At 44.3% G+C, this 15,840-nt stretch overlaps 1 protein-coding gene across 3 annotated transcripts in view; it reads left to right on the top strand.

The window, feature by feature from the left end:
- INTS9 (integrator complex subunit 9) overlaps positions 1–15,360 on the top strand; it is a 110,744-nt gene extending 95,384 nt beyond the window's left edge. For 2 of the 3 annotated variants that reach the window (XM_029203248.1, XM_029203249.1), the window contains 3 exons: positions 10,363–10,461; positions 11,164–11,301; positions 13,406–14,106. In XM_029203248.1, coding sequence (XP_029059081.1) covers positions 10,363–10,461; positions 11,164–11,301; positions 13,406–13,582 — 414 coding nt within the window. In that variant the 3' untranslated portion in view covers positions 13,583–14,106. Of the gene's footprint in view, positions 1–10,362; positions 10,462–11,163; positions 11,302–13,366; positions 14,107–14,396 lie in introns of those variants that run through there. The other variant, XM_029203250.1, reaches the window with a different exon arrangement.
- Positions 15,361–15,840: the final 480 nt, after the last annotated feature.

The following is a 15,840-nucleotide window of genomic DNA, read 5'->3' on the forward strand; positions in this document are numbered from 1 at the left end:
TTGAGTGTCATTGGGATGTTTGTGGTCTGCTAGTTCTTTAAAAGGAAAATAGCCATTTTTCGTTGGCGCTTGTGAGAGCAGCTGCTCACACCCTGGCATCTCGGCTCAGCAGCTGACTTGCATTTCTCTCTGATAACAGCTCCTTCACAAGAGAGGTGGCCAGGGCTACCTGTGTCAGGAGTTTCCTCGTGACCTTAGTACACCTGACAGTGAGCAGGGAACTGGCCCCTCCTCTGCTCTTCCCTTTGAGGCCACGTCCTACTGAGACCCAAGAGAATGAAGAAAGTTCTTTCAGCTCTGAATTCCAGGTTATCCTTTCTCCATATTTCATTGGCCCAGCCCTTTGGCTCCCCCATTTAATTATAATGCAAATAATGTTTATTGAGGTGTCACTATGGGCCAGGATCTGTACTCAGCACTTTCCATGGACTGTCTCACCCATCTTATGAGATAGGTACACTTACTCAATTAGACCTGGTCTTTTCCATCCCTGAGGAAACCTAGGTGATCACCAGTATGTGCCCTTTGTGCCCCAAAGGTCGTTCCTAACATATGTCACGGATTTTGTCCTGTAAGTGAGAGTAGAGCCCCCTGTTGATCTGTGCCGCTGCGGCGATGGGGCACCCAGCCCACGGCCTTCCTGTGGGAATCGCAGTGCGGGGCTCCGTGTAATCCGTCACCAGCCGCAGCAGCAGCACTGGGGACTCGTTAGAAGTGCAGGTTCTCCAGCCCCACCTCAGACCTGCTGAATCGACACTCCAGGGTGAGGCCCAGCAGTCTGGGTTTCAGCCAGCCCTTCCCCGGGAGCCAATGCTTGCTAAAATTTGAGGACCACTGGTGTAAGAGACCTATTTCATATACGCCAGTTTTCAATACAAAAGGCAAAAAGAAGGGAGAATGTTGAGTTTTTAAAGACAAAAACAAAATTACTATCCATCTACAAAGAAACAGCCTTACTAATAAGCTTCTGGCATTTCCCATGCCCAAGTTTATCCTCACTGTGATTAAACAGTCCACATTAAGCTTGTCTGTTCCCATTTTAAATTACCAAAATAAAAGATAAATCTACCTCTTTTATGCCTTCTGACACTGAGCCAGAGAAGGAAGGGATTGGCTTTGGGGAGTGCACAGCACGCTGTTCTATCTTTCGTGAAGCTCCTCCCTCAAGTCCAGTGGGAGTAGACCAGCAGCCTTGACCCTGAGACCTGCCCCACGCCCACCTGTTTGTCACTGCTGGTCTCTGGGGGATCACCTCCGTCTTCCTGCAGGTCGGCCAGGACTCTTTTTGACCACCTGTCCTCCTGAAGCCTCCTGCTAGAACACTGAAATAATTGCTCTTGGCTTTAGACTTCCAGTTGCCTAACCCATCAGGTTAATATTGCCTGTGTTGGAATTTTTTGTTTCGTTTTAGTAGTTTGGCGTTGATGATGGATTTTTTTTTCTTTTTCTTTTTTGATTGGGAGGGAGAGATGAAAGCAAGTTCCCCTCCAAAAAGGGGCCAAGTTTTTGTTTTGTGGTTTGTAGCAAAGAAGTGGCACTAACCATCCCCACTTCTAGTTATTTTGGTTGTTTAATATGTTTTTATGATTGTGCTTTTCATTTCCTCTGCATTTTGCTCATCTCAAAGTGAAAGGCTCTGACCCAGTGTCTTTGCGTTATTTTTGTCTGGTATTTACCTTCTGGCCAAGGTCTGTCTTACAGTGGCTGGGCTTGAAGGCTTAGGGTTAGATTACAGTACTCTAAGCCAGCAGTCCTCAAACTTTTTGGTCTCAAGACTTCTTAAAAATTAGAACCCCAGAGAGCTTTTGTGTATGCGGGTTATATCTATTGATATTTGCTATAATAGAAGTTAAAACTAAGACATTTAAAAATATTTAATTCTTAAATGAATAATTAATGAATTATTAAATAAAAAATAATATAAACCCATTAGACGTTAACATCACTAAAAGATTTTTTTTTTAATTTTCATTTATTTTTGGCTGCGTTGGGTCTTCGTTGCTGCACACAGGCTTTCTCTATAATGGCGGAGAGGGGGGGACTACTCTTCGTTGCGGTGCACGGGCTTCTCATTACGTGGGCTTCTCTTTGTTGTGAAGCACGGGCTCTAGATGCATGGGCTTCAGTAGTTGCAGCACGCAGGCTCAGTAGTTGTGGCTCGTGGGCTTAGTTGCTCTACGGCATGTGGGATCTTCCCAGATCAGGGACCAAACCCGTGTCCCCTGCATTGGCAGGCAAATTCCTAACTACTGAGCTGCCAGGGAAGCCCCTAAAAGGTCTTTTTTGGAAAATGTCTCAAAAAAAAAAGATAAAGAGAAGAAGGGCACTGTTTTATGTTTGCAAATCTCTTTAACGTCTGCCTGTTGAAGACGGCTGGATTCTCCTGTCCCCTTTTGCTTTCAGTCTGTTGTGATATACAAGTCATGTAGCCTCTAGAAAATTCTAGTGAACCCTTGTGAGAGAATGAGAGTGAAAAGGCAAAACATCTTATTATTAATGACAGTCATATTGACCTCGATGCTACAAAAGAGCCTCAGGAGCCGCAGGGGTCTCTGCCACCACACCTGAGAACCAGCGCTCTGGATGGTCTTCTTTTGTTTTTAAGGCCCCTCAGGCTTCTCAAGCTTTTATGTTTATGACTCCGTTGTAAGATTCATTTTTCAATAAAAATAAGCTTGTTCATTCTAGAAAACTTGGAAAATAAGGGGGAAAAAAAGGATAAAGACAAAAGAAATCAGTCCTAATCCCAATACCAGACATAATTACTGTCCAATTTTTTTGTATTTGCTTTGTGCGTTCACTCTGTGTGTGTGTTTGAGTCATACCTCGTATAATATCTTTGTAAAGTAACAGTATATTGTCATTAAAGATATTTCAAAAGTATCTTAGGTATATAATGGTCTACCATAAATGCATCGTAATTTAACTGTTCCTTTACTGGTGGACATTTATTATTTCTGCTTTTTCAAACTATAAATAATACTTTCAGAAACATTCTTTTACATAAGTCTTTGTATGTGGAATGTAGATGTAGAACTAAAAGTATCATTTGGTTTTGCCTGGGAAATGCATGTGGGACATGAAGGGGTTAAAATCTGCTGCTGTTCTTTAGGTTTTGCTACTACTAATGGGTGCTTGTTTCTCCCCCAAATGAAAGTGTGTCCTGTGCAGCTTCCTTGTAAATCCTCCCTCTTGGTCCCTGTAGGTGCAAAGTGGGAGAGCTGACGTCAGTCCTGATGGGCATGCGCTAATAGAAAAATTCTATTTCTGGGGTGGCAGGTGGATGCATCCTCCTTCGCAGAGGTGTCTGGCTGAGTCGTCTTGTGAGCTCTAGGTAGACTTCCCTTGTGGCAGAGCTGCCACTTCAGAGAGTCTTCTTGGAGATAGAATTTATTCCTGGGGCTGCCCAGGGAGAGCCTCTCACCTGCTTGGTTCCCACAGTGCTATCTGCAAACCTCCCAAGCCAATTCTTTGACTTTAGAGTTCTGCCAGACAACCTGACCTTTGATCCTTTGATGGGAACAATACAGTGTAGGAAGGAAAAGAATATTTATGAATTGGGCATTGTCAGGAGCTCAGAGCACACACGCATCTCAATGGGAACATTTCACACTGGTTTCATATGTTTTCTCTTTTTATCCCTTTTTTTTTTAATTGAAGTATAATTGACCTACTGCTGTGTTAGTTCCTGGTGCACAACATAGTGATTTAATATTTCTATACGTTACAAAATGATCACCACACTAAGTCTAGTTACTGTCTATTACCATATGACTTTATTACATTACTGACTATATTTCCTGTAATGTACATTTCATCCCTGTAAATCAATCTCTCTTACCTATTTCACTCATCCCCTTATCCCTTCCCCTCTGGCAACCACCTGTTTGTTCTCTGTATCTATGAGTGTATTTCTTTTTTTTTAATGTTCATTTGTTTTTTAGATTCCACATATAAGTGAAATCATGGTATTTGTTATATTATTTCACTTAGCATAATACCCTCTAGGTCTATCCATGTTGTCACAAGTGGCAAGATTCCTTTTTTTTTTATGGCTGAATAATATCCCACTGCATACACACACACACACACGTACATACACAGACCACATCTTCTTTATCCATTCATCTGTCAGTGGACACTTAGGTTGCTTCCATATCTTGGCTATTGTAAATAATGCTACAGTGAACATAGGGGTGCATATATCTTTTCAGATTAGTGTTTTGTTTTCTTTGGGTAAATACCCAGAAGTGGAATTGCTGGATCATATGGTAATTCTGTTTTTAATTTTTTGAGGAACTTTTCCATAGCAGCTACACTAATTTACAATCCCACCAGTAGTGCCCAAGTGTTCCCTTTTCTCTACATCCTTGCCAACACTTATTTGTTGTGTTTTTGATAATAGCTGTTCTGACAGGTATGAGGTGATACCTCATTATGGTTTCAACTTCCGCTTGCCTGATGATAGTGATATTGAGCATCTTTTCATGTGTCTGTTGGCCATCTGTATGTCTTCTTTGGGAAAATGCCTATTCAGGTCTTCTGCCAATTTTTCAGTCAGGTTTTTGGGGTTTTTTTTTATGTTGAATTATATGAGTTCTTTGTATATTTTGGATATTAACCCCATCTGATACATTCTTTACAAATATCTTCTCCCATGCAGTAGGCAGCCTTTTTGTATTGTTGGTAGTATCCTTCACTGTGCAAAAGCTTTTTGTTTGATGTTGTTCCATTTGTTTATTTTTGCTTTTGAATCCCTTGTCTGAGGAGAAATCCAAAAAAAAAAAAAAAAAATTGGGGCTTCCCTGGTGGCACAGTGGTTGAGAGTCCGCCTGCCAATGCAGGGGACGCACGTTTGTGCCCCGGTCCGGGAGGATCCCACATGCCGCGGAGCGGCTGGGCCCATGAGCCATGGCCGCTGAGCCTGCGCATCCGCAGCCTGTGCTCCGCAACGGGAGAGGCCACAGCAGTGAAAGGCCCGCGTACCGCAAAAAGGAAAAAAAAAAATTGATAAAAGACTGCCGTCAAAGAGCATATTGCCTATGTTTTCTCCTAGGAGTTTTGTGGTTTAAGGTCTTAGATTTAAGTCTTTAATCCATTTTGAGTTTATTTTTTATATGGTATAAGACATGAGACTTTTGCATGTGGTTGTTCAGTTTTCCCAATAACATTTATTGAAGAGGCTGTCTTTTCCCCATTGCATATTCTTGCCTCCTTTATCATAGATTAAATGACCATATAAGCATGTGTTTATTTCTGGGCTCTCTATTCTGTTCCATTAACCTGTATGTCTGTTTTTGTGCCAATGCCATTTTGGGTTTTTTTGGGTTGTTTTGTTTTTATGCGGTACACGGGCCTCCCACTGTCGTGGCCCCTCCCATTGCGGAGCACAGGCTCCGGACGCACAGGCCCAGCGGCCATGGCTCACGGGCCCAGCCGCTCCGCGGCATGCGGGATCCTCCCAGACCAGGGCACGAACCCGCGTCCCCCGCATCGGCAGGCAGACTCCCAGCCACTGCGCCACCAGGGAAGCCCCTGCTGTTTTGTTTTAATTACTGTAGCTTTGTAGTATAGTTGAAACTTAGTGTGATACCTTGGGCTTTGTTCTTCTTTCTCAATATTGTTTTGGCTATTTGGTGTTTTTTGTGTTTCCATATAAATTTTAGAATTATTCTAGTTCTGTAAAAAATGCCATTGGTATTTTTATAGAGTTTGCATTGAATCTATAGATTGCCTTGGGAAGTATGGTTATTTTAACAATATTCTTCCAATCCATGAGCACAGTATATCTTTCCATTGGTTTCTATTGTCATCAATTTCTTTCATCAGTGTCTTAGAATTTTCCAAGTATAGATATTTTACCTCCTTGGTTAGATTTATTCCATGGTGTTTTATTCTTTTTGATGCAGTTGTAAATGGGACTGTTTTCCCAATTCCTCTTTCAGATAGTTTGTTGATAGTGTATGGAAATGCAGCAGATTTCTGTATAGTGATTTTGTATCCTGCAACCTTACTGAATTCATATATTAGTTCTAATAGTTTGGCTGTATCTTTAAGATTTTCTATATATAGTATCATGTCATCTGCCAACAGTGACAGTTTTACTTCTTCCTTTCCGATTTGGATTCCTTTTATTTTTTTTTCTGATTGCCATGGCTAGGACTTCCAGTACTATGTTGAATAACAGTGTCAAGAGTGGGCATCCTTGGGCTTCCCTGGTGGCGCAGTGGTTGAGAGTCCGCCTGCCGATGCGGGGGACGCGGGTTCGTGCCCCGGTCCGGGAGGATCCCGCATGCCGCGGAGCGGCTGGGCCCGTGAGCCATGGCCGCCGAGCCTGCGCGTCCGGAGCCTGTGCTCCGCGGCGGGAGAGGCCACAGCAGTGAGAGGCCCGCGTACCGCAAAAAAAAAAAAAAAAAAAAGAGTGGGCATCCTTGTATTGTTCCTTATCCTGGAGGAAATGCTTTCAGCTTTTCACCATTGAGTATGATGTTAGCTGTGTGCTTGTCATATATGGCACATATATGTGCCCTATATTTAGCATGTTCCCTCTATACCCACTTTATGTTCCCTCTATACCCACTTTCTTAAGAGTTTTTATCATGATTGGATGTTGAATTTGGTCCAAAGCTTTTTCTGAGTCTATTAAGATGATCATGTGATTTTTATTCTTCTGCTTGTTAATGTGGTGTATCATGTTGACTGTTTCGTGAATATTGAACCATTCTTGCCTCCCTGGGCTAAATCCCACTTGATCGTGGTATATGATCCTTTTAATGTATTGTTGAATTCAGTTTGCTAATATTTTGTTGAGACTTTTTTCATCTATGTTCATCAGCGATATTGGCCTGAGATTTTCTTTTTTGTGTGCTGTCTTTGTCTGGTTTGGGTATCAGGGTGATGCTGGTCTTGTAGAATGAGTTTGGAGGCATTCCTTCCTCTTCAGTTTTGGAAAGGTTTGAGAAGAATAAGTGTTAACTCTGATTTAAATTTTTGGTAGAATTCACCAGCGAAGCCAGCTGGTTCTGGACTTTTGTTTGTTATTACTGATTCAGTTTCATTACTGGTAATCGGTCTGTTCATATTTTCTGTTTCTTCCTGATTTAGTCTTAGGAGATTGTACATTTCTAGCAATTTATCCATTTTATTGGCCTGTTATTGTTCATAGTAATCTCTTATGATCCTTTGTGTTTCTGTGGTGTCAGTTTTAACTTCGCCTCTTTCATTTCTGGTTTTGTTTGGTCCCTCTCTCTCTTCTCTTGATGATTCTGACTACAGGTGTATCAATTTTGTTTTTCTTTTCAAAGAAGTAGCTCTTAGTTTCATTGCTTTAGAATTTCTTCTGCTAAATTTGGGTTTTGTTTTTTCCTTTTCTAGTTCCTGTAGGGATAAGATTAGCTTGTTTGAGAGTTTTCTTGTTTCCTGAGGTAGGCTTGTTTCACTGTAAGCTTCCCTTAGAACTGCCTTTGCTGCGTCCCATAGATTTTGAATCGTTGTGTTTACATTTTTATTTGTCTCCAGGTATTTTTGAAATTCTTCTTTGGTTTCTTCATTGATGCACTGGTTGTTGAGGAGCATATCGCTTAGCCTCCGTGTTTTGTGTTTTTTGAAGTTTTTTTTCATGTAGTTGATTTCTAGTTTCATAGTGTGGTTGGAAAAGTTGCTTGATATGACTTCAGTCTTCTTAAATCTACTGAGCCTTGTTTAGTGGCCTAGCATCATGTGATCTATCATGGAGAATGCTCCATGTGCACTTGAAAAGAATGTGTATTCTGCTGCTTTGGGCTGGAATGTTTTATATATTTATATATATATATATATATATATATGCACGCACCATTTGGTCTAATGTGTCATTTAAGGCGTTTCCTTATTGATTTTATGTCTAGATGATCTATTCAATGATGTGAGTGTGGTGTTAAAAGTCTCTTAATATTATTGTATTGCTTTCGGTTTCTCCCTTTAAGTCCATTAATGTTTGCTTTATAGATCTTGGTGCTTCTGTGTTAGGTGTATATACATTTATGTTACATCTTCTTGCTGGATTGACCTATTTATCATTATGTAATGCCCCTTTTATTACAGTCTTTGTTTTAAAGTCTGTTTTGTCCGAGTATAGCTTTTCATTTCATAGAATATCTCTTTCCATCCCTTCACCTTCAGTCTGGGTCTCTCCTTATTTCTGAAATGAGTCTTTTGTAGGCCACATGTAGATGGGCCTTATTTTTTAATCCATTCAGTACTCTATGTCTTTTGAGTGGCAAATTCAGCCCATTCACATTTAAAATCATTATTTTATAGGCATGTACTTATTGCCATTTTCTTAATTATTTTCTGGTCGTTTTTGTAATACGTTTGGAAAGGTCAGCTACTAGTCTTATGGGAGTTCCTTTGTATTAACTAGTTGTTTTTCCCTTGCTGCTTTTAAGATTCTTTATTTTAATTTTTGCCATGTCAATTACAATATGTCTTGGTGTGGACCTCTTTGGGTTCATCTTATTTGGGACTCTCTGGGCCTGCATGTCTGTTCGTTTCCCAGGTTAGGGAAGTTTTCAGTTATTATCTCTTCAAACCGTTCTCTGTCCCTTTCTCTATTCTCAAGTTCCCTATTATTTGAACGTTAGTGCACTTGATATTGTCCCAGAAGTCTCTTAAACGATTTTCTTTTCTCTTTTCTTTTTTCTGTTTAGATTGGGTGATTTCTACTACTCTGTCTCCTAGTGTGCTGATCTGTTCCTTTGTGTCAACTAATCTACTCTTGATTCCATCCAGTGTATTTTTTCTTTCAGTTACTGTGTTCTTCAGCTCTGGTTCTTCTTTATATTTTCTAACGCTTTATTAAAAACTTCTAACGTCTCACTGTGTTCCATCCATTCTTCTCCCAAGTTCATTGAGCATCTTTATGATCATTACCTTGAACTTAGCAGGTCGATTGCCTGTCTCCCCTTTGCTCAGTTCTTCTGGGGTTTTATCTTATTCCTTTGTTTGTAACATATTCCTCAGTCTCCTCATTTTGCCTAATTCTGTTTTTATTTCTGTGTGTTAGGTAAGTTGGTTACATTTCCCAATCTTGGAGAACTGGACTTTTGTAGGAGATGTCCTATGGGGCCCAGCAGCACACACCCCTCTGGTCACGAGATAGATATATGCTCTAGGGTCACCCCCTTTGAGGGCAGCATGGGCCCTTCCATTGTGGTAGAGCTGACTACCACAGGAACACTGGTAGGTGGGGCTGCCAGGTCACCTACCCAAGTGTGTGGGTCTTGACTCCTACCATGTCTCTGCCCCACTCCTTCTCATTGTGACTCCTTCATATCTTTAGTTGTGGAAGATTATTTTCTGCTAGTCTTCCAATCATTCTCATCTATGGTTGCTATATCTACAGTTGTAATTGTGGAGTGCCCATGGAGGAGGTGAGCTCAGGGTCTTCCTACTCTGCCATCTTGGCCACCCCCCCACTCCCCGTTTTTTGGTTCATGAAATAGTCCTCACATCCACTTGCCAGTCATTTCAAATATCCTCACCTGCTTCCTCTGCCCATTTGATACTGATCTTCATGTTTACATAAATGGCATCTTGCATATTTTTTTTTATAAAGGAGGCTTGGATAGGTTGAGGTCTGCATGCGTTTAAGAACAGTAGTCAACTAAACTCGAGTGTTGGGGCCTCTCGTAAGATCACATGTCACTGCTGATGGCTGGGTCAGGGGACTCTGAAGTTGCAGAGGAGAATGGGTACACATCAGACTCTGGTGTTAGAGAAAGAGATGGCCCACAGGTAAAAGCTGTGTACTTCACCTTTGGGAGAAGTCAGATTCCCAGGAATTAGACAGCTCAGTCAGTCCAAATGCTGCTGTCCCTGCCCTTCCTGCCTGTCACTAGTCCCCTGGAGAGGTGAAAGTTGGCACTTGGTGTATATTTTGAGTGAGGAGAAACCGTGTGTGTGTGTGTGTATGTGTGTGTGTGTGTGTGTGTGTGTGTGTGAGAGAGAGAGAGAGAGATGTATTTTTGATTAAAAATGATTGTTTTAAGTTTTTTTACTTCTTAAAGTTATTTGGTCATTTTAGACTGCAGTGATGTAAATAAAAATTCAAAAGAAAACGAATAATGGTGATCACTAAAGGCTGTTTTGACATTTGACGTCTGGTACCGTTCCACCAGACTGGCAGGGGCACATGGTGCTGCGGGCCTGCTGGCCAGGGTGACCCTGACCCTGGGTGTCACCATCCAATCCTGGGCCGTGCACAGGGGTGGCACTGCTGCCCAGTGTGGCCTCCTAGCCCCTGCCTCTGCACAGCACGATGGCAGCACCCTCGTCCCCCCAGTTTACAGGGAGCCTGACTGAAACCCCTCTGTTTGCTCCCAGCTTGCGGACTCACTGGTACCCATGGAGATCAAGCCTGGCGTTTCCTTGGCAACCGTCTCGGCCGTGCTGCACACTAAAGATAACAAGCACATTCTCCAGGTATTGTCGGGGAGGGCGAGGGCCCTGAGATACAGCGGACCTGCGGGAAGAACCCCGTGCAGGTGGGGGCCCTCCCCCCAGCGCCTCGCGCCTCACTTCATGGCACATGTGCGCCTTGGGGGCAGCTCTTTGGGCCCTTGTCTTCACCCCCGCCCCGAGAAAAACCCCCTTCAGGGTTGGGCTGTGTCGCTCTTGTTCCTCTGCATCGCGTGCCCATAGCGGCCACTTAAAGTGCGCTGGACCCCGGGCCAGGGCCCTACCGGGCGTTGTCTTATTTAATCCTCACAAAGTTCTCTTTACTATCACTGTCTTAGAGGCAGTCTCTCTGCCCTTCATTTTCTTGACAGAAGGACTGTAGCCAGTCAATCTGACCCCACAGCCAGTGTTCTCGGAGCTGCTGCCCCTTCATAACCGACACGGGTTATGAAGACCTTACGTAGACAGCACTGAGTTCAGTCAACTGAAAATTAAGAATAGATTTTGATAAAAGGAAGATATCTTTGCCGAATAAGGTGTTAATTCTATGTGGATAGTTGGCTTTAGCTTGTGTGCATTATGTGGAAATCCAGCTGGAGTCCCAGCTAATGGTGACCCTGAACGCAGGCCCAGGGCCCTTCCAGGAAGCGGGTCCCGCGGGCCGGGTAGCTTCACTCGGGCTCCCGGGTGGCTCCTTGATGAGATCCCTGTTTTCCTCCCACCCAGCCCCCGCCCAGGCCTGCCCAGCCCACAGGCGGCAAGAAGAGAAAGCGGGCCAGTGACGACATTCCAGACTGCAAGGTTTTGAAGCCTCTGCTGAGCGGCTCCATCCCCGTGGAGCAGTTCGTGCAGACACTGGAGAAGGTGAGCGGGTAGGGTGCGCCGTCTGAGGCACCACGGCCCCGCTCCCGGGAGCGCGTGCTGCTGCTGTTCGCGTCTCCACTGTCTGCGCTGCTGGCCCTGCAGCATCTGCTCGCTCCTCGGTCATGGCGGGGACAGAACCAGGCGAGGGCCATGGAGACTTAGAGGAGAGCGGGCCCCCCTTCCCCCCAGCACCAGGCTGCCCCCCACCCCCACTTCTCGTGGGAACCAGACCAAGGAGGGGCCTTTCTTTCTTCGAGGACGTAGCTGTGACAGATGGGGTAGGGGGACGGCCAGGAGAAAGAAGGGTCTGCCCCCTCTAGAGCCCCACTTTCCTGTGAGAAGACCCCTTGCTGTCAGAGCTAGCATGGCCAGGTCAGAGGCGAGACTCGGGGGCACAGGGGTCACTGATGCCAGATCCGCAGGCACTCAGGAAGCAGAGCCAGCGATTCCCAGACCAGGTGGGAGGAGAGAGAAGCAGGCAGTCATTGTAGAGGATGGTGGTGCCTGCACTGGCTCAGCGGCCATCCCGCCCCTTGTCCCTGCTGGCTGCTCCCCGCAAGGCACAGATTCCATGACTACAAGTAAAAAGAAAAAAGTTTAACCTGAAAAGATTTTGTAATTCTGGCTTTAGTCACAGGACTTCAGAGATCCCTGTTTTGGCATCAGAATTATAGAATCCTTGATAGAAAAGAGGAGGAATTGGCTAAAGATAATATTATTCGTGTTGCTTCTTGCAAGAAGAACTGCAACTATAGTAGATCATTACAGGAAAAGAGACTTTGTTTTGTTAAACTAGTTACTGCCTTTTGTCCAAACTAAATAACTCAGTCGCTGAGTTCTTTCAAATCTTAAAAGCTTTCTCTTTATTGGGAATTGTTTTCTTCAGTAGTCGTTTAATTTTCCCTGAAGGGAGGGCTTTCCCCGAGTTGTGTGGCTCTCCTGGCCCCTAGTGACATGGGGACACCCCGTGGGAATTACCCCAGGGAGTCCCATGTGCCGTGATCACACCAGTAACAGCTTCCTCCCGACCGTGCTGCGCCCCCCAGCCCTGCTGACGGGACTCACGCTTGACTTGTTTCTTAAAATCTTGAAACAACTTGCTTTCCCAGAAAGACTTTGTTTAGCTCTTCTGCCTGGGTGCTCGGGAGTTGACCCCTAGGCCCCGACCCTAGCTACTCCCCCCACCATTTCTGCCCCACCTCCTTTGCAGGAGGAATATCCGTGGCTGCCCCAAACTACACGTGAGATTTCCAGAGCCAAGTGTGGAGAATCTCCCTAGGTCACGTTCATTTACCTAGCCTGGGTCCTTTTCAGGCAAATTAGTCCTCTTTCCATTTCTTTTCTTCTTTCTCAACTTGACATGTGATGTGTAAGAAAATTCTGAATTAGCATTGGAGGTGGCCCTGGAGAAGTATTTGATATGCTGCCTTATCTGTCTTCTCCCTTGGGAGGAATTTGCCACATCAAAAGGTCAGTGGTGGGCTTCCCTGGTGGCACAGTGGTTGAGAGTCTGCCTGCCGATGCAGGGGACACGGGTTCGTGCCCCGGTCCGGGAAGATTCCACATGCCTCCGAGCGGCTGGGCCTGTGAGCCATGGCCGCTGAGCCTGCACGTCCGGAGCCTGTGCTCCACAACAGGAGAGGCCGCAACAGTGAGAGGCCCGCGTACCGTAAAAAAAAAAAAAAAAAAAAAAAAAAGGTCAGTGGTATCTTGCTGTGAAGAATGGCATTTTCCTGGGACAGGATGGAGTTTTACCAGGGACCACAGGCGTGGTATGGAGGCTGGTATGGAACAGCGTGGCATCCCAGGCTCCTGAACTCAGGTGCTTAGATGTGCTCCTCAGATAAAAGCTTAAGCAGGTTGTAGGAATTCTGCTGTGTTTTGCATGAGATTTTTGCATGTTTAGGGGCTTCAGTTTGAATTCTGTTGCTGTAGCTGGTCCTGTGATTAGTCTGTAGAGTTGTACTGAGTGTCCAAAATGCCAGTTTCTAGGATGTTCAGTTTAGCCAATTCTAGGAAGCATGATTTTAGAACTCTGTTGCTGAAATATCCTCTGGCTTTTCAGAGCACCCAACATCCTCCTGTCCCTTTTCTTTTGGAGCAGCATGGCTTCAGTGATATTAAGGTGGAAGACACAGCCAAGGGCCATATCGTCCTGCTACAGGAAGCTGAGACACTCATCCAGATCGAGGAAGATTCGACCCATATCATCTGTGACAATGACGAGATGCTCAGGGTACGGCTGCGGGACCTTGTCCTCAAATTCCTACAGAAGTTCTGAGTGGAACACGAAAGCCATCTCCACTTCCCTGAGACCCTGCTGCAGGCCTTCACTGTGGCTGCCCAGCACCCAGCGGAGGAAGGCCATGCAGCCTGGCAGGTCTCTGTGGTGGTGGTCTCTGGCTTGAGCAACATTCTCAGGAGTTACGGCCAGAATCTCCTGGTCTGGCTTCTTGGCACTGTTTCAGGCAAGAGCTTTTCCTTTAACCTTCAGCCTTGTCTTCTTCCCAGTCCTGCCTCTCTCAGGTAGCCAGGCAGGTGAGGCAACAAGCCGAGGAGAAGGCTGAGAGCTACAGCATCTTTCCAGGAGGTTAATAGTGGACGGAGAGGTAAAAGATGAGGACTTGTGACTGTTTTTCATGGTTTCACAGGCCTTGGGCAGGGGAACTAGTCTTTGAGTTTGTTTTATTGTCTACAGTGCTGTACCTGATAAGAAAGCTGATCCCCCAAAATTAGCAAAATGAACCCATCTGTCTGTATTTTACAATGTGAGCTCATTTTGTTAATAAAACTTATTTTTTATAGAAGTAGCTGTGTTCTGGTAAATCTACAATTTATATAGCCATTTAGTATCTGAAAGAATATGCAAATATACAGAACTGAACTTAGAAAACACCACAGCAAATTTTAGTTTGGTATGTGCATTAGTATATTTCTTAAATTGTACGAACGGGTGCCTAACTTCATCTGAGCTGTGTCAGTATGAGAAACACCAGCACAGAGCGCTGACACTGACCTTGACCTTCTGGGGGAGGGCCTGAACCAGCATCTCAGGCTCCACCCACAACCTCCGCTCACCACTGCTTCTCCCACAGATGATCAGGATTCCCCGCATTCCGCTGAGCAGTAAACTCAGATGCCTGTGTCTGAAATAATGGAATTGCTTAAAACAGGTATTTACCAGATTACATCAACTCTGAGATAGCATCATTTGTAACACACATGCCAATTTTGCAAGTATTAAAATGTGGGGAGTAGCATACAAGTCTTAGAACTGGCCAGCAGTGGAAGTAGACGCTTACCGTCTTTTCGGACCAGTTGAAATTCAGTCGGAGGTCAGTCCAACCTGGCCAGCAGCAAAGCGTCACAAAGGGCTTTAGTGACCCAAGAACTGTAACACTATAGAACTACTTCCTCAGGTTTCATGGAGAGTTGGCTGTCAGTTCTGTCTCTGGAATGGACATGTCAGTGGGAAGCAGTTCTTCATTGGAGGAGGAAAAAGGCAACTTAATTTTTGCCATCTCCAACTTTGCCAGCCTTGGGCCCAGGAATGTTTCAACCGTTCTCTGTTTCCCAATGTGCAGGTCATTCCAATCGAGGGGCCCAGGGTGTGTCTACAGAATAAACTTCGGGAGAGGATTAACATTACAAGAGACGGACATGCCATGGTTATGAAAATTTAGTTTTGTTTTTAGTAGGAGAATTGTAAATATGCAGCACATGTGGGCATACTTCCTAATAAAACTTGAGAGAAATCAAGTTTTTTTTTAAGTTTTCTTAACATCTTGAAAAATGCAAAAGCAGTATGAAATAGAAAAATCAAAATGATTATTTTACTTAAATGTTCCAACAATGATACGTCCAGGAATGACTTGGATTTGTCCAAGTTGGATTTCTGTTAAGGGCTTGATTAATCCCAGGGGATCAGTGAGAGGTGCTTGAGAGGTGGTTACTAAAGAGGCAAATAGTCCATAAACTGATGTGCAGGAAATAAGAAATGATGACGGTTTTAATTGTCATTACCACCTACTTCATGGCAGAAGCCAGAGAGAGGAAGAAGCAAAGAATCATTTGTTAGAGCAGAGAAATCTAGAGCTGGCCCTCCCAAGTATTAGGAGAGAGCAGTTATGAATAGGTTGGTGAATAGAAGACCCAGAAGAAATGGTGGAACCTGCTGTTAGCGCTAGAATTATACCACCCATAGTGGCTTTGTTATTTGGAAATGCAGCCCGCTGACTATTCGCACCGATCTGGGGAAGAGACTGACATTTAGAAAAATTTCTACTCATAAGCCCAACAAATGCCTAATGATTAAATAGTAATTGAAAAACCATTAAAAATAGTGAGGAGGGACCTGATTTTCTTATTTCTTTTGATCTTTCTGCAAAGTAGTATATCTATTGCTGTGTAGCAAATTAGCCCAAAATTTAGTGGCTTAAAATAGCAAACACTTATTATCTCACTGCTTCTGTGGGTCAGGAATCTGGTGTGGCTTAGCTGGGCGCTCCTGGTTCAGGGGCATCTCTCCACAGGGCCACA

Source organism: Monodon monoceros, unplaced genomic scaffold (genome assembly GCF_005190385.1).
Source record: "Monodon monoceros isolate NGI ecotype Baffin Bay Population unplaced genomic scaffold, NGI_Narwhal_1 Super_Scaffold_5, whole genome shotgun sequence".
In the NCBI taxonomy this organism is placed as follows: Eukaryota; Metazoa; Chordata; class Mammalia; order Artiodactyla; family Monodontidae; genus Monodon; species Monodon monoceros.